The sequence below is a fragment of the Sminthopsis crassicaudata genome, chromosome 6 (genome assembly GCF_048593235.1).
Source record: "Sminthopsis crassicaudata isolate SCR6 chromosome 6, ASM4859323v1, whole genome shotgun sequence".
NCBI lineage: Eukaryota > Metazoa > Chordata > Mammalia > Dasyuromorphia > Dasyuridae > Sminthopsis > Sminthopsis crassicaudata.
The window spans coordinates 153226858-153251268 of record NC_133622.1 but is presented as its reverse complement, the minus strand read 5'-3'; the positions used below and the strand labels follow the sequence as shown (position 1 = coordinate 153251268).

General features: G+C 33.3%; 1 protein-coding gene across 1 annotated transcript in view; it reads left to right on the top strand.

Annotated features, from left to right (window-relative positions):
• PTPN13 (protein tyrosine phosphatase non-receptor type 13) overlaps window positions 1-24411 on the top strand; it is a 218038-nt gene that overhangs the window by 91154 nt on the left and 102473 nt on the right. Inside the window, 2 exon segments of the mRNA XM_074273918.1 lie at window positions 14575-14670; window positions 15438-15534. Coding sequence (XP_074130019.1) covers window positions 14575-14670; window positions 15438-15534 — 193 coding nt within the window.

Sequence of the window (24411 nt, the reverse complement as noted above, 5' to 3'; positions counted from 1 at the left end):
TATCTTAAAAAGGCCAGTGTCTCCCACTCTATGCAGGACCATTCCAATTGTCCTGATCTATATCTAGTCACTGGACCCAGATGACTCGAAGGGGAAAGTGAGGCTGATGACTTCTTACAGCCCTCACTCACTTAAATCCAATTCATCAGCATGTCATGACATCATCTCCTCAGTCATAGAATCATAGCCCTTCTCAAGAACAAAGGACAAACAGCATGACAGTGGCTCAGCATTCATGTGTCAGTTCTTTTGAAACCCAAGGTTGTAATTCTTCTGGGCCAGGTGACTTGAATTCACTAATAGCAAATTGGTGATTTCTTACTATCTTTTATGTCTTATTAAATATGATTTCCTTTGGCATTTGAAGCCTTTTTTAACTTTCATGTAATTAATTTTGCAGTTTTATTATACATTATTCCCCTTAATAAACTCAATATTACAGACAAACTGGCCTTCCTCTTCTATACTGACTGTCCTTCACACCTGGGCTAGAATTCCTTCTTATCTTCATCTCTTAGAATCACTCGTTTCTTTAAGAGTCATCTCACACACCATTTCTATAGAGCTTTTCATGATCCTCCTAGCTGCTAGTGTTTCTCCCATACAATTACATTGTGTGCACGCATGTGTGTGTGTGTGTGTTTCTGGCTATCTCTCTGGATAATTGTGTTGTTTTCTGTGATAGAATTATTCCTTAAGGGAAATAATTTGATTTGATTTGGTGGGGAGATTTCCAGCACATGCTGGTACATAGTAATTGTTTAATAAATGGTGTTGAGTGAGGAGTGAAAGAAGACTAAGAATATATGTATGGGTGAGTGAAAAGGTGGGGCTGTCTTCAATAGAATTAAGGAAGCTAGGAAACTGGGGAGCTTTGGGGAGGAGGGAGAACACAAGTTCTCTTTCATACATGTTGAGTTTGAGGTATTGAGGTAAAATATAGTTAGACATATCCCTTAGATAGTTATCAGTCTGAATCTAGAGTTGGTTAATTAAACTCTTGGGAGCTAATGATATTATCAAGAGAAAGCATGGGAACAAAAGAAGAGGGCCTCAGACAGAAACTTGGGACACATTTACTATTAAGGAGCATGATAGGCCTGCTGATTTAGCAAAGGTAACTGAAAAGAAGCATTGAAGCAAGTAAGAAGGTAACTAAAGAAGACTGTCATGAAAACCCAGAGTGGAAAGTTTCCAGAACAAGAAAGTGGTCATCAATCTCTGATTTTTCAGAAAGATCAAAAAGAATGAGATTTAAAGACCATTAAGAGTTTGCTGGTAATTTTGGAGAGAGTAGTTTTAGTCGAATACTGAGGTTGGAAGATTGGTCACAAAAGTGTTTAAAAGTGAGTGCAAGGAGAGGCAACAGGAATGGACAACTTTTATTAGGAGTTTAGTGGGTTTTTTTAATTTGTAGAATAAAATAAGTACTTCCTTAACAGTATAAAAAAAGATCATTACACAACAAACTGCAAATCTGTTATATACAATTTGCTTTCCCTTCTAAATATACAACAAAAATGCAATTTTTTTCTTCCCTCTTTTCTCCCTCCCTAGTTCTGAAAGAGGAGAATATGACAATAGCTTGAGGATTATTAAAATCAGAAAGGTTTTCCCCCATGAAAGATATGAGGAAATAAGCCAATAAGATGTAAGGAGTTTGAGGATTATTATTTGAGAACCAGGAATGAGTTTAAGGTATGAGTGAAGGCAGAGAATGGAGTCAACTGGTCTAACTCTTTATGGGAGACCAGAGTGAAAATGGTGAGAATGAAGGATGGTAGAAGGGAATTTTGAAATATAGTGTATTAAAAAAGTGCTCACAAAATAGTCTCTTATTTTCTCTGTAAATTATAAAAAGCATTTCTTTCTGCTGAGAGAGTAGGTGTGGGAGATGGGGAGGAGATAGAGTGAAAAGATTGAGAAATCTTTTTTTTGTTATTATAGCTTTTTATTTACAAGATATATGCATAGGTAATTTTTCAGCATTGACAATTGCAAAACCTTTTGTTCCAACTTTTCCCCTCCTTCCCCCCAACTCCTTCCCGCAGATGGCAGTCAACAAACATTTCTTAAGCACTTGTTCCATGCCAGGTACAGTACTACATCCTTGTAATACAAAGAAAGATAAAAACTAGTTCCTGTTCTTAAGAAATTCACAATCCCCTGGATTCACTTTTGGTTAAAACAGTGAAGCCAGAGTTGGGATAGTGGTTTGAGAGACAATTATGGGGTAGGGACTGCAGGTCTTTAGTAACAATAAAGAAGAGATGGAATTACAGAATAGGTAGTCCTTCATTCTTGAAGAGGACCGATGATATCACAAGGGTAATGTCTTGACTTTTGTGTGAATTGGATTTAAATGAGACAGAGCCACTCAAAGTTATCACCTTCAATTTTTTTTTGTCTAGTTATTGGAATCTAATAACAAAATAAGAATCAATATGACTGGTAAAAGCCCGGGAAAAGACAAGTTAGAGTTGAATAAATTAATTTCCAAATTTTGATAATGGTCATCTATGAGAGTAGCCCAGGTAGAACAAAGAAGTAAATTATGAGAATTGAGGACATTGAGGAATTGGGCGATTATCAGTTTTAAAAGAGTATCAGTATGTGTTTTGAGGTTCCTTAGTAGTAGAAGGGTAGGTGTTGTGGTGACAGGAAGACTAGATTTTTTTCCCAATTACATATACAAACATTTTAAACTTTTTTTTTTAATTTGAATTCCAAATTGTCTTCTTCCCCTTTCCTATGATATATAGGTTATAAATATGCAGTTTTGCAAAATATATTTCCATCTTAGTCATTTTGTGAAAGAAAACAAAGCCCAACCCACCACAGAAAAAAAAATAATAAAGTGAAAAAACAGCATGCTTTGATCTGAATTCAGATTCCATCAGTTCTTTCCCTAGAAGTGGATAGCATTTTTCATCATAAGTCCTTCGGAATTATTTTGAATTATTGTATTGCTGAGCTAAGTCATTAACAGTTGATCATTGTACACTTTTGTTTTTACTGCATACAATATTCTCTTAGTTCTGTTCACTTCATTTTGCCTCAATTGATGTCCAGCTTTTTCTGGAAGCATCCTTCTCATCATTTCTTGTAGCATAGTAGTATTCCATTATAACCACATACCACACTTTGTTCAACCATACCCTAGTTAATGGGCATCCTCTTAATTTCTAATTCTTTGCTTACCACAAAAGGAACTGCTATAAAAATATTTGCACAAATAGGTCCTTTTAAAAAATTCTTTGGAATATGGATTTAGTACTGGTACTGCTGGTATACACAGTTTTATAGTCTTTTGGAAATAATTCCAATTTGATTTACAGAATAGTTAGATTACTTCACAATTTTGCCCAAAGTGCATTAGTTTCCCCATATCCTCTTCAATATTTATCTATTTTTTCCTCTCATATTTGGCAGTCTGATAGATATGGGGTAGTACCTTAGAGTTATTTTAATTTATATTTCTTTAATCAATAGTGAACTAGAGCATTTTTCATATGAATATAGATAGCTTTGATTTCTTCTTTTGAAATCTTTCTGTCCCTATCCTTGAATCACTTATCAATTGTAAAATGACTTATATTCTTACAAACTTGATCCAGTTCTTATATGAGAAGTGAGGCCTTTATCTGAGACATTTACTGTAAAAAAAAAAACATTTTCTCCCCAGCTCTATGCTTTTCTTTTAATCTTGGCTATATTGATTTTGTTGGTGCAAAACCTTTTTAATTTAATATAATCAAGATTATTTATTTTACATTCCATAATACTCTTTCTTTTGTTTGATCATAAATTCTTTCCTTATCCATCTGACAAGTAAACTATATAATACTTCCCTAATTTGCTTATGGTGTCAGCTTTTATGTTTAAATCATGAGGTACTAATCTTCTTGAGAAAGGAAGGAGATGAGGCGCTAGGTGGCGCAGTGGATAGAGCACCATCCCTGAATTCAGGAGGACCTGAGTTCAAATGTGGTCTCAGACATTAACACTTCCTAGCTGTGTGACCCTGGGCAAGTCACTTAACCCCAGCCCCAGGGGAGAAAAAAATTAGTGAGAAAGGAAGGAGAACATCTTTTCTTTTCACTCCTACCTCAGGGATAGAGAAAGTAATTGCCTGTTTTCATAATGACTTCTTTAACATTCTCCTTTCTCTATTTCTTGTGATATAGTATTGTTTTAAGAGTGTTTTAAGAGTCTAAAACAATGGAAGTCTCCAGAGTCAACCCTCTAAGTCCCTAATCATCAGGAATATACTTTCAGATCTCCCAACTATATAGACTCTTAAAACGCTCTTAAAACAATACCACAAGGAAAAAAAGACAAAGGCTTGATAAAAACTAAGTTCCCAAAGAGAGTTTAAGATATATTCTTTAAGAAAGAGAACTTTTAGGCAGTCCATTTCATGTGAAAATTAGATAGCTGGCTCTCTTCTGTTAATGTTATGACCTTCTTATTACTTCAGTTTGGTCTTTCCTATGGAAAATTTAAAATCTCTTATTATGCAGCTATATTATGTAATTAGCTGTTCCTTACCATTTACCATTCTCTTTTAGGACATTGATCTTAAAAGTTAAATATTTTTTAAATTATACTTTAATGTATTTGGCAATATGAATAATGGGAAAAAATTATCATGTATAATATCCAAAAGGGAAATCCTATGGATGAAATGGAATTTTATGACTTAATTTTATCATTGTTCATTAAAAATTGATTTTTGTTTCAATCCATATTTCTTTCTCAATATCAAAAAGTGATGATTAATATAATGTGCAATAATATTTTGATTATTTCCCAAAATTTGACAAAATAATTTTATTTTTATGTTTCCAGTTTGATCTTTCACAGGAGTTTTTTAAAAATCATAAGTAGCTATTGGAGTTATCAAAATAAGATCAAATATTGTGTGCACATTAAGTACATTAAGTAAGATGCACATTTATTTTATGTATATTATTTTGAAAATCATTGCTACATGTATTGTTAAAATCCTAGCCAATAAATCAAGACACACTTATCATTTGTCTATTATATAATCATTGATAGAATTCAGATGTTTTTGGTTAATGTGAATATGGAAAGGGTCACTTATTTTACCATCTTGGCGAACTGCTAGTTTCCATACATCAAAAGTGATGGACTACATCTCTAATGTAGTCAGTAAGTCTTAAAGAATCTTAAGGAGAGCATAGACAAGTCACTTTATAGCACAAGTCTATTGGAATTGCTTTGAATCACCTCATTTTTGAAAAGAGCCAGTCCATCAGAGCTGATCATCACATAAAATTGTTGTTACTATTTAAAATGTTTTCTTGGTTCTGCTTGCTCCACTCAGCATTAGTTCATGTAAGTCTTTCCAGGCTTTTTCTGAAATTAGCCTGCTCATCATTTCCTATAGAATAATAACATTACATTACATTCATATAGCATAACTAATTCAGCTGTTAAGTGGATGGGCTTCCACTTAAATTTCCAGTTCCCTGATAACATGAAAAAGCCCAGGGTTTTTACCACTATTTCAGACTGCCTCTACATTTTTTATTTGATTTATTTTAGTTAAATGATATGTACAGATTTTCTTAACTAGGAAGGGCCTCAGTAACTATCTAATTTAATCCATATACAAAACTGTGATATACTTAACAATCTCTGAAAACTTTCATAGAGAGGAAACCATTACACTTTTGGACAGCTCTCATTGTTAGATCATCTTTCCTGCTTTGACTTCCAAGACACTTTTTAAAATGTGTAGCCCAAAACTGTACACAATAGTCCAACTGAAATCTGATATAGGCAGAGTACAAAGTGACAATCCTTTCTCTGTTCCTGGAAACGAAGTTTCTCCTAATGCAACCCAAGATTGAATTAGCTTCTTTGGCTACCATTGCTGGCTTATTTAGCAGTCAGTCAATTTCAGTCTCCAGAACATTTTCACCCCAAATCTTTCCAACCTTGCATTTTTTTTGCAGTTGATTTTTTTGAAGCTAAGTTCCAGAATTCACACTTCTTTGTACTGAATTTCATCTTTTCCAATTCAGCCCAGTCATGTAGTCAAACAAGATTTTTTTTGGATCTGATATGTCATCTAGTACCTCTCTCAGCCTTGTGTTATTTGCAGATTTTTAAGAGTGACATCTATTCCTCCTTCCTGCCAAGTCATCCTTAAAATCTTAAACAGCATAGAACCAAGAATAGATAGCTGGAATAATCCATTATATTTATCTTGATTAATTAACATTGACTCATTAATGATTTTTCTTTGATTAGTGCCATTCTACCTTTTCCTAACTTAAGTGATTTTATTCCACATTTAGTCTATATCTTCTCACCTTTTCCATAAGAATAATATGTGATACTTTATCAAAGGTTTTTTTCAAAATCTAGATAAATTTTATCTATAGAATTTCACTCATCTACCAATTCAAAAGCCCTGTCGAAAAAAATTAATAATCTTAATATGCCATGAACAATTAATTGTTCATGAAACTATACTGACTGTAGACACTCCCTCCCTTTCTAGATCTTTATCAGTCATCTCTTTAATTATTCATTTTAGAATTTTCTCAACAATCAAAATCAGTCTCACTAACATAATTTATATATTCTCTTACCATATTTGGAAATCTTATGCCAGTATTTGGCATTCTCTAGTCCTTCAGTACATTTCCTATTCATAGTCTTTCAAGATGTTATTAGAGCAGCTCAGCATTTATGTCTGCCAGTTTTTTTCATGCCAAATGATGTAGCTCATTTGGGTTATGTGGCTTAACTGATAATGGCAGCTTGATGCTCTCTTTTATTGGCCATCAATTCCCCATTAGGCATTTTTGTCCTGTTTTTTTTTTTTTCTTAAGTTACAGCCCATAACAGTTGAATTACAATACAATTATATAGATACAGGTAGCTGAAATTTATTCACCTCAAAAAAAAAAAAAACAACAACAACAATAACAACAACAACAGAAGAGGATGGCTTGGGAATCATACTCAGAAGTTGAATTTTAGAAAGGTATTACATTACTTTTCAATACAAAGATATTATTTGTAAATGTTAATATTTGTAAACACTGTAGAGACTGTGAAATAATCCTCACAATATCTACTCTGTTTTGATTAAACCCTTCTAAGAATATTGTGTCTAATGATTATTTTGTTCTCCACATTAAAAAAAAAAACACCACAAAAAAACAAAAAATGGCATGATCTAGATAATAGAAATTATAAAAAGAATACCAAATTGGAGCAGCTAGGTGGCGCAGTGGATAGAGCACCACCCCTGAAGTCAGGAGGACCCGAGTTCAAATTTGACCTCAGACACTTAACACTTCCTAGCTGTGAGCTACAAATCACTTAACCCCAGTTGCCTCAGAAAAATAAATAAATAAATACAAATAGGTCTTACTGCGAAAATTTCAAAACATCAATTGTATTTAGGTACTCGAGAGATTTCTTGAGCAAACTTATCATAATTCCACTTCCACAAAGGTCAAATAAGAAAAATGCTTTTAAATTGCAGTAAGAGGTGGCTAGATAAAAGGAAAAATTTCTTGATTGTCAAGGTCATTAAGTGCTGAAAATAACTCCCTAAGGGTAGAAAAAGATGATGGACTACATTCTTTTTGTCTTGTCAAGTCTTTCATTTTGGTGGAGGTTGAACTTTGACCGGATAAACTCTTAAATTTATTAAGTGTCACCCATGTTTAAGTTACTATGTTAGTATTATTGGTAAATAATAAATATAATAAATAGTGTTAAGGCAGAAAAAGAACAGTCAGGGAAAATACTATGAGATGCTGGAGAAAGTATTTCTTGGGAAGAGATCAGGAGGGTCTTCATGGAAGAGATGCCATCTTAATCAGATTTTAAGTGAAGGTAGAATCACTTTTACATGTAGACAAAGATCAGCATCAGGAATGGAATGTGGAGAAACAAAATTCATTTTAGGTATGGGAGAAATAGAAGAAAAGTAAGAGGGACAAGAACATAAGTGGAGAACTGTGTTTGGTGTTTGTTTTGTTCTATAATTCTAAACAGCATGTTGCTATATTTGAGTTTTGTTTTCGATGAAGTTTTCTAGGTATTTCATTGGCTTCTATAGCTAGAATCAGAAATTCACTTTGATTGGTTGACTTTTTTTTTTTAAAGCCATTTTCAAATACTAGGAAAGATCAAAGTGGAGACAGGTATAATAGAATTTCCCAGGCATGGGTTGACAATGAAGAATCTTGGAATACTCAGTGATTCTATAATTCTTTAAGTTCCTTTGAGAGCTTTATTCTGATTATAGTTGTTATACATTACAGGAAGAAAATTTGTCTGATTATAAGAAGGTTTCATTGATGCTTCCATTTTATTTTGAAAATACTCATACCTAGAATTGAATCTACCATCATAACAAAAGCAAAAATAATTAATATAGTGATAACCTTGATAATATATTTAGCAGTCTGGTTAATAGTATTCCGTTTTCATGCCACCCAGAGGATAATGTGTTTCATCTTTTACTCTCGTACCATTATTGCATTTTCAGGTATTTAATATTTATCTTCCCTTTCATGCATTTTATTTACATTGTTATATGTGATGTATATTTTCTTTCTGACTGCCTATTTCATTCTGCATTTGTTTATAGAGTTTTCCCATTTCTCTGAATTTCTCATGTTTGTTATTTTTCACTGCAGAATCATTACATTAATACAATATGTTCAGTATACTTCTTAACTTTTTCTAACCTATGCTATCATAAAAAGGGCTGCTCTGAAATATTCTTTCATATGTGTGAAAGTGTGGGTTTAAGAAATTAAAATAATGTAGTAACTTTTCTCACACAATTCCAAATTGTTTTCCAAATCAGTTGTACCAGTTCATAACTGTACCCACAGTCTGTTATTATGCCTATTTTGGCTAACATTTTTATTGATATCTTTGTTGTTAAATTTCAGCTATCTGTGTCTACATAATTGTACTTGTGTGGAACAAGTATGGAGTAAGATATGGTGAAGAACTTACAAGAATATTAAATTCCTTTTCTGTATTCTATCTTCTCTAGGTCTCTGTGACCTGCATAAGTATGTTGAGTTATTAGCCAAAATTTACTTAGATTTTAGATATATGTATTTAACCCAAGATGATGACATTTATCTCTATTCAAGCTATCAGTGTTTAGACTACTAGTTGCTTGGTGTATGGTTCCTCTCTGAACTGGAGAATCTGCTGTTTTTGGCACGAATAGTAACATCCAATTAACCGGGGGGGGGGGGCGCCTATCCCTTAATGTTCCCCAAACTCATGATGTAATCCTTTGTAATTAAAACTTATAAAAACTGTATATCTTCTCCTAGTTCTTTAGCCCTTCTACCGTGAGCTTTCTCTTTTTCCCTCCTCACAGTGGAATGGCTCATTCTCATGAGAATTTATTAAATAAAACAACTTTTCTGCTTTTTACTTCAAGAGATCTCTGAGTAGTCATTTTTGGATAGGATTTTTCTATCCCTTACATACTATATACAAGTGCTGTGGGCTGTAACTTAAAAAAAAAAAAACAGGACAAAAATGCCTAATGGGGAATTGATGGCCAATACAAGAGAGCATCAAGCTGCCATAATCAGCCAAAAGATTTTTGGGCTAAATAGAAATCAACAGAATTTTTTTTTACATTCCTTATTATCATTCTGATTTTTAAATTATTAAGCAATGTGTTCAGTGAAATTATGTTATACATTATTTTCAGAATTTTCTACTATCTCCAGTGTTAGATGAATTTATGTTCTGAGAAGCAATTCTATTAGTTCCACAGAACCATAGTATAAAAGGCTTAAAAGATCAGTTAATATAATAACAATAGCAAGATTTTTTGACTTTATGATTGGATTTGACTATGGTGTATTAACTATGTGGGGAAATAATTTTGACTTGGACAGGTTTGGATAGGGTTTATCTTTATATTAGCTGTTATGTAGAAAGGGTTCTCCAAGCACCATTGTGAGTTATAAATAGGAAATATGTATGCTTTGGTTCTTCTATATGTTTATCTGTTTCTCTTTACATATGTACGTATATATTGTACATATATATATATATATATATATATATATATATATATATATATATACACATATTCATTTAACAGGTACCTCTAAACACCTGTAATGTTCAAATTCAAGGTATTCTAATTAAAGCAACTCTTAAAATTACCCTTAAGAAGGTTCTCCCAAGAATCTTCATGTCATCCTAGGATCCAATTGTTTGTTCCTAAGCCCTTGTCTTTATCCCTGGGTTTTCTTCTATGGCTCCAAAGATCATCTTCACAGCATATCCATCTACCAGTGATAGAAGTCTCTTTCTGTTTCTCAAGTGGTGATCTCATTAGTCTCCATGGATCTAATTATCACTTCTCATGCAGAGGATTCCCAGGTCTAACAATAATAAGAGCTAGCATTTTTTTTTTTTTGCAAATTTTTTTCAAATATTATCTTACTTGATCCTTAAAATAACTGTAGGTTACAGGAACTGCTATTATCCCTACTTTATAGATGAGGAAACTCAGATGAACAGAGGCTAAAAATACTTGCCCAGATTTATGCTAATATACTCTCTGAGTCTAGATTTGAACTTAAGTTTTCTAGAATTCAGATCCAGGGCTTTATCCACTGATCCTCCTAGCTATCTCTGTATTTCCCACTTCGGTCTCTCTCCTGACCTTTAGTGTTATACTGAATGATGTGGTATTGGATGTCCCACAGACACAGAGTGTGCAAAACAGAACTCATCTTTCCCCAAAAATTCCTTCTCTTGCCAATTTCCCTATTACTGTAGAATACCGTACCATTTCAGTAGTTACCCAGGCTCATAACTTCCTTATCATCCTTATCTTTTCACTGGCACCCATCCTACATGTCGAGTCTCTTGTCTGCTTGTTCCTGCCTTCACATCTGTCCTAAGTCCTCTACTCTCCAGTCCTATGGCCACCCCTTGGTATAGATACCCATTCTTCATGTCTACCTTATAATTCTCACTTCTTCTTTGGTCTCCTTGCCTCCATCCTCCACTCAGATTCCAAAGCAGTTCATATCTGATTATGTCACCTGCTTACTCAGGAAAGAAACTAGAATGGCTCTCTATTATCCTTAGGATCAAATATAAAATGTTTTGTTTTCCTTTTAAAGCCATTCCTCACCTGGCTCCTTCTCTTTCAAATTGACTTGTTCTTCATTCTCTTCCACATTTTCTAAGATATAGCAATGCTTCCCTCTGACTGTGGGCCTTTTTACTGGCCATCTCCTCTTCTCACTGAATTCTCAGCTTACTTTATTCCAATTTACTTTAAATTCCAACTTACTTTATTCCAATCCCATATTCTGCACCCTCAGTCCTGCACTCCTGTTTTCTCTTCAAATTAAGGGCAGAGTGGCCTTTGGTAGGGCTGGTTCTGGAGTCAGTTTTGCTAAATTCCCTATGAGATTTCCTTCTGTATACACTGTATATATCTATACTTTGTGCATTTCTTTTTGTGGACTATTGGACTTTTTGTGGTCTATTAGAATATAAGTTCTAGTCCTGAAGTCAGGAGGACCTGAGTTCAAATGTGGCCTCAGATACTTAATATTTCCTGGTTATGTGACCCTAGGCTTTGCCTCAGCCAAAAAAAAAAAAAAAAAAAAACAACAACAACAAGAATTTAGTTCCTTGAGGATAGGACTTGTTTTATTTTTTATTTATTTTAAATTTAAATACAAAATGAAAAAGAACATTGCCATGTTGATTGATTCAATATAAAACAATACATTTCTATTTCACAAATAAAACCTATGTAATAAATCTTACATGTAGTTTTCAAAGAGGGACTGTGTTCTTGCCTTTCTTTGTAACCTTGTTGCTTAGCACAGTAAGCACTAGAGTGCCTTTTGACTGTCATTTTTATTTCAGTTCTGAGAACAATGTTATAAAAGTAGACAAGAAAAGAAGCAGTATTATAAAGTGAGAAACATGTGCGTCCTTACTATTTATCCAGTTATTAATGGTGTGATATTGGTCAAATTAACTACAATCTCCAAGTATTAGTTTTCCTAATATTCAGATGGGCATGTTTGTGTCTGCTTCTTCTGACTCACAAAGGTGATGGTTGGGATTAAATGAGACAATGTTTAAGTGCCTTCTTAACTATTAAGCTTTGTAGAAATGTGATTATAAAAAAAAAGTAATTATCATTATAGCACTGTATACTATTTGACCTATGTTATATCTCACATCACCCTCACTCCAATGTGGTTACCTTAATGAGAAAGAATAAACTTTCTTTGTACTTGGCAGGTCACTAGGGAGAAGTTGAATTTAAGGGGAAAAAATAGTGAAAAAAGGGCATGGTTTTCAATGTTTTAAAGATTTTGGGGCTAAATAGAAATAAACAGATTTTTTTACATTCCTTATCATTCTAATTTTTAAATTATTAGGCAATGTGTTCAGCAAAATTATATTATTTTCGGAATTATATGGCAATCTTTTGTTTTTAAATCATTTTTAAATATGTATATCTTACTCCTCCTCCCCAATTTAGCAAGCCCTCTTTAAATCAGATAATTTTCAAAAGAGATGAAAAAAGCAGTTCATCAAATCTACCCAACATTTCTTTTTCTTTTTCCCCCTCTCTTAATAGTATTTTATTTTATTATGGTTACATGTAAAGATATTTTTCAGCATTTACTTTTTCATGTTTTTAAAGCTTTTTATTTTCAAAACACATGGATAAGCTATTCTGTTTGCTTTAGATTCATCTTCTGTAAATTTCCCCAGGGGATCAAATAAAATAATATTAGTAAAATGCTTTGTAAACATTAAACACTAACCTTAAAGAACTATATAAATGCTAACTATTATTATTAATACTGATGAATAGGCTAAGATCCAGGTAGGTTAAATGATGTCTCCAGAGTTATTACACTGTTAGTGTCTGAGGAAAAATTTGAGCCTTTATTTGCTATATTGTGAATTAGTAGCCTAATCAGTTACAGTAGTACCTTGGCACTTCTGCTTCAAAACTTGTGGAATTCAAAATTTGATGTATTTCAAAGAGAAACAAAAATGCATTCAGCACTTGACCCTTGTATTTGGGTGTTGTTTGATGAGCAATAGAGGTATGAGATTGACCAGGTGTACTGCCTAGTCAGTCCCCACTGCCTCTGCTTTTGCCTTCAGCTGTGGGACCCTCCTTCCCAGCAAAAGCTGTGGTGGCAGCTCTGTCAAGTTGGAGCACACTATGCTGAGGTTGTGTGCCTCAGCAGGCAGGTTGTAGGACAGTTCCTGCAGGACTGGGGCTGCGGCATGTAGACTCCCAGCTCCCAAAATGGTAGTCCTGGAAGGAGCACAGTGTGGCAGGTGTGCTCTACAGGAGGAGAAATAACACTGCACAAGCAGCTGTGGTAATGCAAATACTACCAACAGCTGGATCCCAAGCAGAGGCTGCTGTTTCAGGAACCCAGCACTCCTAACAGCCTTGAGCCCTCGGCAAAGTTAGAGCCTTGGCAATGCAGGACTGTAGCTTTTGCCTCCACATCTAGTCTCTCCTCCACTCTGACCCTGGAGAAAGAGAATATAAAGGTCCCGGTTCCTCTCAGAAAGTAAGTTGGCTCAGGAAGGGAGGAACCTGGCTGGGCTAAGCTGGCTTGTTTCTCTTCAGCTGGAATCCCCATTTGACTCTTTGGGTGTCAGGTGGAGAAGAATGGTTAGACTACAGATTGGAGATGGATTTCCTGTGGGAAAAATTTGTTTGGTACTCGTTTTTGCTACTCATCATGCCCTCTAGAATCAATTAATGAAAAGTAGTTGAGGTACCACCGTATATGAAGCCAGACAACTGTTTGAAGGCAAAGACACTAGCTATTTGATCACTGTGTACTGATTAGCATTTTAACAATTTCCTTGATAAATTCTCAACTCTATTTAACTCACAAACAGAAGGGAAAAAATGGACAATTCGCTTCGTACAATTCTCTTTTGCTAATGCCCTTCTGAAGCCAGTATTTTTTCGGCTTTGTTACTAAAAATACAAATTCTTGTCCTACTTTACCCACAATCCATTCTCTTTTAAGTAGCTCATTTACTTGCCTATACTAAATTGTGTTATTAATGATATTTGTAGAGATAGTAAAGGAAATTAATTTTTGAAAAATATTCAACCATTTAGATAAACTTAATTATTCAAAAATACTAATTTAGACCAAAGGATAATATTCATTTTAGTATTTTAGTAAGAGTATATTTTTCCTGGGAGACAGTGGCTGCTTTTGTTTTTATTTTTTTGTTTAAATTTTAAAAAATTACATGTACATATATTTTTACTTTATTTTCAAGTTTTTCTTTTGCTATAAACATAAGCAATTAAAAATTAATTCTGGCTGGTTACCCTTTTATGGGGGTAACATGACTGATTAATGTAATGATGGAGTCTTCCTATTTATTGCTTAAAATATTTTTGTTTCATGATAAAATCAAAAATTAAATTGTTTTTGGCCAAATAGTTAATGACCTCCAATGCTGTCCTGCTTTGTTTTATCTATTTAGAACCAATTCGGAGATACAAACCTTATCACAGTGATATCTACAGTACTGCCAGTGAAAGTCCATCTATTATTTCTTCTGAGCCAGATTTCCGACAAGGTATGAAGCATTAAATATAATAGCATCACAGATCCTAAAGGTATGAAGACTAGCTCAACTACACTCTTTACAACAACCCTAATCCTGTAAGATAGTGTAAAACATTTATTCCCATTTTACAGATGAGAAAACTGGGGCCCTGACAAGTTAAGTGACTTGTTAGGATGACACATTGATTAAGTGTCTGACTTTGGATTAGAAGCTAGCTCTCTGCTGATTTCACGTCCACTACACCATTAGGACACTCCACCATATATACACATAATATGTTAGATTGAGATGCTATTTGTCAAAACCATCATTGGTATGTATGTCAAACATTGAGATAAAGAATATTACAGTGCTTTGGAATCAGAAAACTTGGTTTCACATCCTTCTAGTGATGCTCACTGCTTATATGATGTTGGGCCAGACTTCCCTGGGTCTCAATTTTCCTATCTGCAAAATGAATGAGTTAACCTAGTTGGCAGTTAATTCTGGGTTGGAATTTAACAAGAATTTAACAAAATTCCCATGAAGTTTCCGTTTTTAAGAAAATTTCTAACAGCCTAGTACCATGTTTCCTTAAAGCCATTTCATTTTGGAAGAAATAGTATTTTGTTTTTAAAAATAACTTCAGTTCCTTTAGACTATTTCTTAATGCTATAATGGCTTTATATGGTGCCATCAAAATCTGAATCCCTTAAAATATTTTTCTTTTTAAATTCTTGTTGTTAAATAGAGCTTTTATTATTTCTATATCTTATTAACTTTTTTTCATACATTAGTGAAGAGGAGTGAAGCTTCAAAAACATTTGATTCCTGTAGTGGACTCCAAGGAGTAGATGAAACCTCATCAAGCCATGGACAATCACAGAGACCAAGGTATGTAAAATATTAACTAAAGATAGTAAATTTTAATAAATAACTTTTTTTGTGTTCACATTTAGCAGTTGTTCTACTGAGCAAGGTATTTTTTTCTTTGTCTCTTCTGTTTTTGCTTTCTTTCATTTTCTTTTTAAATCTCCTTTAATGAGCATGTTAAGATCATGTTAAATTTAGCTAATTATTATCTTTTCTATTTTTGAATCTTTTAATCAAATTGATTTGTGTTTGGTTATTTTCTCTATCTGTGCCTCAGTTTTCTCATTTTAAAATGAGAACGCTTATATGTCCACATTCTATCATACAGATGATATAATAAAAATGCTTTATTAGTCATAAAGGATTATATAACATAAGCTAATGCCATTATTGATTTGAAATGCTATTATTGTTTTGCTTTGTATGAACTGTGCTTTGGACTATCTCCCATTCTTAGAATGCTTTCCCCTAATGCCCTATATCTCTTAACTGCCCTCAAGGCTCAGATCAGATTTCATCCTCTGCAGAAGGCCTTTCCTCACCTTTAGTATCCTCCTTTAGTATCTTCCTATTGAGATTATCTTCCATATATTATGCACACAATTTTTTTGTATAGAGTTTTTTTTTTTAAGTAGGTTGTCTCCTCTATTAAAATGTGAGCCCCTTGAGATCAGGAAGAGTCTTTCTTTCTATCCCCATTACTTATAGTGCATGGCACATAATAATTGCTCCATAAATGCTTAATGATTGACTAATGAATCCTTACTCCAACTTAAATGTAGCTGAAGGTTAATTAGAAAAAAATCAGACAACTCTGACGATTGGGAACACTCTGATGCTTATTGTCCGGTTTCAATTGGTCCTTCCCTCTAGCAAGGCTGTCCTTTTATTCCTCCCTAATTGATTTTCTCTCTTATTCCCCACAGAAGCTATTCCAAGTCCTCTCTCTTCAGTCTCTAGAATCTCTTCTTCCTGCTCTCTCAGCTGACGACCATGGCTCTAAATTTGCTGAGAAAATTTATTATATGGAATTGACTCTTTAGATGTTTAAAGAGTTTAACCCAAAAAGTTAGAAAAAAATCACAAAATCAAGTATTTCTTGTCTCTTTTTTATGGCTTAAGAAAAACTGGACCTTCGCATTATGGGAAAATAAAGATAAATTGTCCTTGAATATTAGACCACTTCATGTGGAGGTAAAGTAACGATCTTTAAGGTCTGTGCCTTACAGGCAATGGAGCATGATATTGATCTAGAAGTAGCACAGGTTAATAATAATGGGCTTAAGGCTGCAGATAAGGAATGTAACTTCCAACCAGCAATTTTGCAGAATGATTTAAATCCTATCAACATCAGGATTATATGATCAAAGAATAGGAGTAAGAGTAATAATGATCATAGAAAACCGGATCTGATGATAAAGAGAGCTTCAGCATATTATTTCCAAGATGGGAATGACTTTTTCTGCAATGGAGAAAGTGGATAAGCAGACTTTTACCACCAAGGAAGTTGGGAAGATGTTGGAAAAAATAAATTAGAATTCATAGTAGGCTAGTGAATCATGAGAATAATAGCTAATGAAGGTACAATCTATGCAAACTCAAACTTATATAGAAAGAAGATTGCTAGTCCATGCATAAAAATCCTTGAAGTACTCATATTAATTTAGGTTTAAAATGAGATATTATCTTTGTTTTACTGCATTTTTTATTTGAACATTCTCCTTGAGGGGGAAAGATTATCTTTGTGTCTTTTTGAATCCCTAGTACCTAACATATATCATGAACTTCATTAGTATTTAATGATTAATTGTGGGCCATATATCCTACAGACTTCATTTTTGACACCTGGTCTAAATTAAATCAACTGAACAATTTTTGTCAATTGCATAATTTCATGAATTATCAGTTTTTTGAAAATTTGTTCTTAAAAAATCAGCTTAACTAGTTAGAGGATTCCTCCCATACACCCCAATACTCACACCTGGGAATTGTTCTTTATCCCTTTTTAATCCGCTAAAGTTTAATTGGCCCTCCATTATCTCTTGAATTTCTGTGGTTACATTTGCAGATGCAGTTAAATCTTATTTACTTATGGATTTTCCTTGTCAGGTAGCTATACTTGCCTAGGGAAATCAATAATTAAAGTTTGAGCAGGTAATTGAGGTAACCCCAATAGTTAGTTGTCTGTACAAATAAAGCTGTCCATATAAACATACTCTCTAGGGATCATGGGAAGAAATAAAGTGCTTGCTGTCATATTAAGTTAGTAGAGGTTGATAACTAATTTTTATAAGGAACTTTGGATATGGTTTTTGAAACGTGAAGTGGACAGGAAGAAGATAATGATTAGCCTATACAAATGTTTATAAAATTGTATCAGGACATCCTAGATTTGGGACATTAAAGGTCCATTTACCTTATCAAGATTTCAGACACCTCAGAAAACTCCCTTCCCACTTATTTTTTGGATTTACTCAAGATTTTTTTTATCCAGATTGGAATCAGTCAATAAATATTTATTAAGCATCTATGTGCCAGTCACTGTGACAAGCATTGAGAGCAAGGGCAAGTTTCCAGAGTTTCAGGCTCTTCTAGATAACCATGTGGAAGCTGAAAGGGAGATATAAAAAAGTTGTATGAGACACTGTTAGGTACCAGCAGGCAAATAGTGGTGTAACAAAGGAACCTTGCTCTTGTGTCCCATAAAGCATGATCCCAGATTTTTTAAGTGGCTTAAGGACAAAGATCACCAAGGAACCAGACCCTTGCTCAGGTAAAAGTGCTGAAAAATCCTTTTTGAATCCTAGTTGTTGTGGCTAATGATAAGGAAGACTATGAATTTTGTGAAAACAGAAAATATGAGTTCTTGGAAGTCAGTCCTTAAATAGGGACTTAGAGAAATATCTGTGTCATTTATCATGGTCAGGGCCAAGTGAAAGCTTTCAGAGTTGCCCAAACCATCCCATGTAGTTAATACTAAATAAACCTTGTCTTAGAATAGGATGTGAGAGATATTTTTTCCTAGTAATGAGAGAATATTTGCTTTACAAATACCCCTTATGATAATCCTCTATGGCTAGTGAAGAAGGCATATGGTGCCTGATAACTTAAAAGCATTCTCTTCCCCACTAAGTTTTAGCAGACACATAGTTGGATCCATGGGATGGACTCAGCCATTCTGCTAGCCCCATTCCACCATTCTGAGGCAACAAGCAGCAGAGCCATTTCTACAGCAGTCCTATGAAGAGAAGCAGGAAGCTTGTTCTACCTAGAGCAAAACTCTGGCATCCAGTTGTCCTGCAGCAGCGCCATCCACAAAACTAAGAGACAGAGAGGACAAATCACCAAACATGGGTTTTGAAAGAGAGAATCTGAAATGATAGAGACTGGAAGATGGTGAAAGGTGAATTCCCCAGTGAGGGAAGAGACTAAAACAGGTTTAAGAGATAGCCCTTGGGAGATCCATTATCCAAAGGGAAGGAGTCACAGTCTGAGTGGAAGGGGGGGAGAAAAAGGCTGAAATTACCGAAATTACCAAAATTACCAAAGATCTCAGGAGGAAGAGATTTCAATTAAAATTTTTGAGCTAATAAACCAATAGGGAAGATAATACTAACAGAAGGGAGTGTGTCTTCACAAACAAGTCCAAAAAATTGAGAATAAATACTGCAAGATAAAGAAACACACACACACACACACACACACACACACACACACACACACACAATACCTAGTAAGGTAAAGGATTTTCAAGAAAGTATATAACCAGAGGGAGATGTTCCCAGATTGTTCAAGAAAGAAATAAAAATAATGAAAGCAGAATTTTTGGTTTACTCAGCAAAAAAAAGTCCATGGTAGCAAATCTCAACAAAGAAACAAAACAGAACAATGAATTATGAGAACAAAATACATGGGGTGACGGACAATATAGAAAGAGAAAAGCAAAAAGCAATAACTTAAACAGGATATCTACATAAACAAAACAGATTGATGTCAGAGGCAGGTTGCAAAGATACAAATTAAAAAACAAACAAACCTGAATGCTATAATGCAAGAAAGAATACAAGAGAGCTACCTGGTACTTCTGAAACCAGAAAACAGTGGCAATTTAAAGAATACTTAGCATATATCCAGAAAAAAAGGCTGTGCAACTAACTCTAAATTATAGACATGAATTGCTAGTAAAAAAAAAAAAAAAAAAGAACAAATTCTATAAGCATCCAAGAGAAATGCCATAAAATGGAGGGGAAAAGAAATTCTAACATCACAAGACCTTCTTCCACTTGCAGAGTAGAATGAACTCTGCAAAGAAGCTCAAGGATGATGTGCCCTGTAAGACCAAGCCCTAATCATCAATGGGAAAGAAAAAAGGATATTTAATAAAAAGAGGCACTGGAAGAATTCCAACAATGAAAAGTAAGCGTGAGCAGATTATTTGCTTTACAAAGTTGCCAGAAAAGAGAAATACAGACTGGGGAGAGAACAGTGATGGAACAATCTAGGAAGGCACAAAGCAACAAAATAAATTATCAAAAAAAAAAAAAAGGAGTTTGAAAGAGAAAAGCATCTTGATGGTAAAAACACACACAGAGAATAATAAGAACAACTATTAAGAGATTTCTTTCTAAAAATACAGAAGAGGGTAAAAGTATTACATAAGTAAAAGTACTAATGGTGGAGGAATCAACATGAAACATCATGGATTAAACTTCACACCATTGTCTACAAGAAAATCAGGGTTTGGGAGCTTGCGGGGAGCTAAACTACAGAATGAGAGAAGAGTGTGTGATAGATCAAGTCAATGCTAAATAATGAAGAAAAAATAATTCTTATAATTTCTGGGAAAAAGCAGCCAACAGAATCAATGAAATGATAAATAAAGGAATGGAAACAGAGAGAAATAAAGAGAGAAATGTCAATTTAGTGGTAGAAATGGGTCCGACTAAAAAAACCTTCCCATTGGAGAAGACAAGTATATAGGAGAGATGAGGGTGTAATTTATAGGGATTTGTTGTTTAAAGGAAGAGTTGGCAGACTGTACCCCAAGGGCCAAAATAGAAATATAAAAATCATTTTAACTGATTGGTCAAGCAAAAATAAGCAAAGAGCTACATCTGACTAGTTACAGCTACCCTTAGCTTAAAGAGACCACTACCTCTAAAAGTATTGTACAACACTTGTACAACACACTGACTCAAGAGAAGGGAAATCAAAACTCTAGAGGGTAATTGATATCCTGAGGAGGGAGAGAGTGTAGACCAAGAGAGGAAATTTCATGGTAAATGGAGAAAAAGGGGGTTGGGGAAAGGGCATGGAATAAAAAAGGATAGTAATGAACTGTATAATCAGGGCCTTAGGAAAATTTCTTCAGTGAAACAATATGTTGATCCTATCTACTCCAGGACCTAACACTTCTAAGAGAAAGACACAACAACAACAAGAAATATGGTAAAGGGGCAAAAAGTTTACTAAGAATGTAGAAATTGATTAAAAGAGTAAATTAAAAATAGATACTTTAGAAGTTGAAATTCTATAAGGAAAAGAGAGATTAAATAAGTAAATAAATAAAAGGAACACAAATCAAAAAAATAAATTGATTTTTAAAAATAGGCAGAAATAGAAAAGAATAAAGAGAGAATAAGTGAAAAATCTTTTTTTTTTTTAAGAAAGGGTGCTGAAGGGGAGCTTGGTGGCGCAATGGATAGAGCACCAGCCCTGAAGTCAGGAAGACCTGAGTTCAAATTTGGTCTCAGATACTTAACACTTCCTAGCTCTGTGACCCTGGGCAAGTCACTTAACCCCAATTGCCTCAGCAAAAAAAAGAAAGGATGTTGAAAATGAAAGAAAAAAGTAACAAAAACAAGTTGAAAAGGGAGAGGCTAGATTTTTTTTGACTACTTAACTGAGGAGGAAAAGAAGCAAGAATTGGACAGCTAGATAAGGAAGGGAAGGAATTAATAAGTTAAACAGACTTATAATAAAAAGTGTATTAGTGAAAATTGGGGCTTGAGGGTGAAGGAATGATATCCTTAGAATAACAAAAAATAATTGAAAAGACAAAATATTGATTTGTTTGTTTTTACAAAGAAAGAACAAAAATGATAAAATCTTAACTCAGAAAAATAAAATTAGAGAAAATGGAGAAAATTGTAAACCTAATTGAAATTTAAATATAAATGAGTAAAACAACTCAATAAAATGAAACAGTAAGATTGGCTAAGAACCCAAAATTTCATAAAGTATTGCTTATAAGGAACATACCTAAAAAGCAAAGATGTGCTCAAAAATGAAAGGCTCAAGCAAAATTTGATGTCTGTATGGTGAATCCAATTTAATTAAAAAAAAAAAAAACAACAAACCAGTAACCGAAACCATGTTATCAGACAAAGCAGAGACAAAAATGGACAACACAAAAATATAAACAAAGAAACTACATCATACTGAAAGGAACCATAGACAAAATAACATTCATTTTAAACTTACACACTGTAAAAGTCTTAGTGGCTAAATTAACCAAATTACAAGATGACATAAAGAGCAATAAAATAATCTTCAAGTTGCTGAAGAAACTATAACTAAAAGACTTCTGGTTTCCACTAAATAGTTCTGCTCAACAATATATGTGTTTTTTAGTACTATATTGAACTATTTTTAAAACCTGGTCATGCCCAGAAATAATGCAAATAAATAGAAAAAGATAGAAATAGTAAATACATTTTTTTCAGACACAATAAAAATAGTGAGGCAGCATAAATGAAAGATGTAGACCACCACAAGACAACCTTACCCTGCAAAAATACAAATGAAAAGCACCTTTACTTCACTGCTTTGCTTATATGGGAGATTCATGGAAATAATACTTCTGATCATTCAGAATTTTTTAAAAATTATTGGTCATATGTCCTTAGACAACTCCTCATTGCCCACCTCAGTGCACTTTATTTAGACTTCTTTCACTTCTCCATCTTGCCTCCAAGCTGCATGCTTTCTGTCCTCCCTCCTCCACTTTAGGGGTTTTTTTGTGTGTGTCCTCCCCACATTAGATTGTACACTCCTTAAGGATAAAAACTTCCGTAAGGATAAAAATTGCCTTTTTTCATATTTGTATTCCTAGTGTTTAGCACAGCATTAAATAAATGTTTATTGTCTCTTAATTATTAAAGAAAAGTTTTATTGATTCTTTTCTTTTTTCTTTCAAAATATTGTTTTATAAAGTGACTTAGAAATATTGTTATAAGGAATGGTTTTTTGAGAGGAGAGGGTAGGCTACTAGAAGAAATTTTTATGGTTTAAAAAAAGTTTTTTTAGTATTTTGGATGTTTGTATTTCTGCAAAGTGGGTTTTTTAAAATTTTAGATTAATATATTTTAAGGTTCTTGGTAGTTATTCTCCCAAATATTTTATAGTTTCTATAGTTATTTGAAATGGAATTTTTCTTTGTAATTTTTTCTGTTGTTTTGTTACTAAGATACAAGAATGTTGATGATGTATTTGGACTTATTTCACATCCTATAATTTTGAATTTATTGTTTCTTTTAAAATGTTATTAACTTTTAGAGTTTCCTAAGTAAATCATCAAATCATCTTTAAAAAATGATAAAATGATTTATTTTCTCTTTGTCTATGCTTATTCCTGTAATTTCTCTTTCTTGTCTTACTGTTATATGTAGTATTTCCAGCACTATTTAAGTGGTAATGAGCATTCTTGCTTTTCCCTGATCTCAGTAAACAAAGTACTAATCAAAATAATCCTTAGAATATGTCCAGAAAGGAATAAAAACCAAAAAAAAAAACCTGCAACAAAATCTAAGTTATAGACATAAACTCCTATAAGAAAGGACACATTTCCTCAGACACTTAAGACTTAACTATGTGACTCTACGCAAGTCACTTAACCTCAATTGCCTTACCAAAAAAAAAAAAGCAATTCTTATTAAAAAGAAAGGACAAATTCTGTAAGCATAGAAATAAAATAGAAGGGAAAGGAAATTTGAACTAAAGACTATTCTTTGCCCTTCAGAAACTGCAGATTAGAATGGATTATGTTCTGAAGAGTGTACACCAGAGATGAATGGATAAAAATTAGAGACTTTTGCTGCCTTATGTTTGTGTCTGGGTTCAGAGAGATATTACTTATTCTATTAAGAAAAGCTCCAATTGCTACTACATTTTCTACATTTTTAAATAGAAACATATGTTGAATGTTATCAAAAGCCTTTTCAGCAACATTGATGTAATCCTATGTTTTTTATTATTTATCATTAACATGATTTATTACATTTTAATCTCATATTCAGCCAATCCTCTATTACTGGTATAAACCCAACCCAATAATATGCTGTTTTGGGCCATTTACTAACATTCTATTTAAAATTTTACATCACTATCTATTAATGATATTAGAAATTTTCTTTCTCTTAGTTGTGTCTGATTTAAGTATAAAGATCATATCTGCATTGTAGAAAGAGACTGGAAAGCTGCCTTCTCTCTTTTTATTGCAAATAGTTTATGTATTGAAATAAGTTGTTCTTTGAGTGCTGAATATAATTCATTTGCAAATGCCTCTATTCCTGGAATTCCCTCCTACCTTTCCTTTGGGAATATATATGTAGCTTATTCATTTTATTTTTCTGATATTGGTTTATTTAAGTAGTCTATTTCTTATGATTTAAATTTTTTTCTGTAAATTATAATTGAACAAAATAGTTTTTAATGATTTAAATCTTTTTTCATTTTAGATATGAATAATTTTTTCTCTTAAAAAATCAAATTTGCTACCTGTTTATTTTATTTCTCCCCTGCTTTCCTCCCCCCTGCAAAAAAACAAAAAAAAACCCTCCTACTTTTATTTATCAATTTAATGGTCACTTTGCTTTAAGGTTCATTAATCTCTTCAGT